Source organism: Volvox carteri (genome assembly GCF_000143455.1).
Source record: "Volvox carteri f. nagariensis unplaced genomic scaffold VOLCAscaffold_32, whole genome shotgun sequence".
Taxonomy (NCBI): domain Eukaryota; kingdom Viridiplantae; phylum Chlorophyta; class Chlorophyceae; order Chlamydomonadales; family Volvocaceae; genus Volvox; species Volvox carteri.
In genome coordinates, this window is record NW_003307575.1 from 155597 (window position 1) to 158665 (window position 3069).

The 3069-nt window shown below is 60.8% G+C and overlaps 1 protein-coding gene across 1 annotated transcript in view; it reads right to left on the reverse strand.

The window, feature by feature from the left end:
- Nucleotides 1–570: 570 nt before the first annotated feature.
- The window catches only part of VOLCADRAFT_93499 (uncharacterized protein), a gene marked incomplete at both ends in the record, with an annotated part of 3843 nt that continues 1344 nt past the window's right edge, over nucleotides 571–3069 (reverse strand). The window contains 4 exons of the mRNA XM_002952800.1: nucleotides 571–965; nucleotides 1170–1815; nucleotides 2048–2194; nucleotides 2316–2403. Of these exons, the coding sequence (XP_002952846.1) occupies nucleotides 571–965; nucleotides 1170–1815; nucleotides 2048–2194; nucleotides 2316–2403 (1276 nt within the window). The remainder of the gene's footprint in view (nucleotides 966–1169; nucleotides 1816–2047; nucleotides 2195–2315; nucleotides 2404–3069) is intronic.

Consider the following 3069-nt stretch of genomic DNA (forward strand, 5'->3'; position numbering starts at 1 on the left):
GTGTCTCCATATATCGAGAACGTTGTTAGTCGAGCAGCCCAATGGCGACGGAGTAAAAAAATTCCGATATGTGCCTATCTGGTACTGGTTGGTACGGTCCTTCCAGTACCGGTAGTACCGTGTTGCCCAACAGCTCACTCCTCCCGCTGGTAGGTGGGTGAGAGACGTGGGGCTCGAGGAGGGGGGGGGGTTCTCGTCGTCGGAACGAGACCGACGTTAAAAACAGGGCACGGATGGATCTGGTAATCATGGGGATATATGGGTGGGTGGGGGGGCAGTGGGGGGCAGTGGGCCTTTGCCTGCTTTTGGGTTCTTCTGGCGCGCCCCATCCCTCGGCCTGCCTCGGTTTACAGATGTGTACGTACGGCATGTACGGCAGGGTGGGTGGATCCTGCCTCCACACCCTCTCACGGGTAACGCGTGTCCCAACAAAAGCCGCTTGTTGGGAACAACTGGGAACAAGAATGGAACCGCCAGAGAGGATTTATTCTTTTTATGTCTTAACGTCGTCGTGCAGCATCAGTATCATATGCATTCCGCCGCATTCGCAAGAAGGATTTTCAACAGCTGTTACACCAAACTCCAAAACGTCATCACCTCCTCCACTGTCTCAGCCCGCCGCAGCAGTACGAACTCGTACTCGCCGTACACACGTACACTACCGCTGCCGGCACCGTCCGCTGTCCATGCCGCCGGCCGTACAAACCCGCAATCCTCCTCCTCCTCCTGCTGCGTCACCCCGTCGCTGACCCCCGACACTGGCGGCGACCCTGGCGTCTCAATTGCCGTACCGTCCTTCGCCGTCGCATCCTTCTCCACAAGCCCTCGCCGCCGCCGCTGTTGCCGCCACTGGTGGTCCGGTAGCAGCCGACGGAAGCCCCACACCGCCGGCGAGCAGCGGCTGTTGTACCTGCTGTACATGGACAGGCAGTACGCGCCGACGTCAGGTACGACAACCCAGTCGCCTGGGTACGCCGGCGGCAGCGGCACCGCCTCCGCCAGCCGATCCCCTTGAAAGCAAAGCGGACCGACCACATCCGTTGGGGCTACTGCCGCCGCCTCCGAATCCGCTGCATCTTCTGACGCCGCCGCCGCTGCTACTGCTGCTGCTGCTGTTACTGCTACTGCTGAGTCATGGAAACTTTGGAGTTCCGGCCTCAATTCCGTACATGACGGCGGCAGTGGTGGGTATTTACGCCGGCCGTCAATGCCGTACAGCTCCACTCGTACTGGCCATGTCTCAGGCAGGTAGACAGCACGCAGCAGTAGATCGCCCCCCAGCCCCGAAACCACAACCCGGCGGCCCCCGCAGCGCTTGCTGTACTCCACTCGCCCGACGGCGAACACAGATTTGGCCACCAGACAACGGCCAAACTCTGTCACCAGCTGCGGCGGGGGTGGCGGCGCCGCCGCCGCTGCCGTGGGGTGTTCAGCAGCGTCGACGTCGGCGGAAAACAGGGCCGGAATCCGCTGCCTCAGCAGTACGGCGTAGCGCTCGAATATGCTGCTGAAGTTCCCGGCCGCCGCCGCCGCCGCCGCCGCCGCCGCCGCCGCCGCCGCCGGCGCGGTGATGCGATCCCGGGCATCATCATCCGACGGCACTGCCGGCGGCGAGCCTAGCAGCCAGCTGAGGTCATCATTGTCGTCGTACTGTACGGGCAAGCCGCCGCCAATATCAAACGCAAGAATCCGTCCGGCGCCGCGACCGCCGCCTGCTCCGCCGCCGCCGCTGCCAGAAGACGCCGCTGCCTCCACCTCCGCCGCCAGGTGGGCGACCCGCGCGATGCCTTCGATCGCGAGCTCCGGAGGCACCCCCTGGATAGTACGGCAGTGGAGAGACATACACACACACATACCGACATACACACACGATGGGGATGTGTATCAATGCGGCAGTAGCACTAGTACGAGCTGATATGTAATGCACAACCCTTCTCCCCCCCTCCCCCCACACGAATCCATCCTTGCCAGCTCCTGCTCGCGGCTCAGATCACTAAAACACACATACATACGCACATACATACATGGACACACACACCACATGTACCTGCGACCCCACGTGCACATGCAGCGCATTGATCCATGGATGCTTCTCGAAGGCCGCCAAAAGCTCCGAGCGGCACTCCAGGAGGGGGGTGCCAAATTTGGAAACACGGCCAGCAGTGGAGAGCGCCGCGATGCGGCCCTCACCTACCTGCACGTGGCGGTTGGGCAAGTTGGTTAAGTTTGTTGGAGGTTGCGGTTGGTGCAGCGGGTGAATTGGTTGGAGACGGTTTGACGGCGGTTGCCGGTGCCATTCCCCTCCCAACGGTTACCCTGGGGGCAGTCTCCGGGTTGTGCTTGTACGACAATGTGGCTGTTTGGGTTTGGGGGTTTTTAGGATTTCCGGAGCGGCGTGCTGTCCTCTGTTGTGGAGGAGTGGGGTTGGGAGTTGAAGCCGTTGGATACGGTTGGGGCCGTGTTCACGACAAGAACGAGGCAACGGTTGTGTCAGTTGTTGTGGCAGGCGGTTAGGGTATTCATACAAACGGCAATACACATACATACATATATACATACAAATCCACGCACATCTACCTGGGGATTAATCCGCAGTCCAATTAGCCGTGGAGCTTTCGTCGCATTTGTCGTACTACCGTCCGCCGTACTACCGTACAGCAGGTGTGGTTCTGCCGCCACAAGGTCCGCCACGCGTTGTAGCTCCTGCGTGTGTGTATGTATGTGTGTATGTATGTGTGTGTGTATGTATGTATGTATGTGTGTGCGTGTTTCGGTGGAAGGGGGCCCCCCCCGGGATCAAGGTGTATTCGACGAAGGGAAACCTGTTTGCATATGTGATATGTGAGCGGGGGGTTGCATGCGGGTGCGTGTGGCGGCGGTGGTGGGGAGGAGGAGGGGCAGGAGGAGGGGGGAGGGGGGAGGAGGAGGGGAGGAAGGAGGAGGAGAGGGAGGAGGAGGGGAGGAAGGAGGAGGGGAGGAAGACGCGGTGGCGTGTGTACCTGATTGGGTCGGGGGTAACAGGAGAGATCCTTCGGGTTTACCTCCCCCTTCACCGCCCTCTCTCAGCCC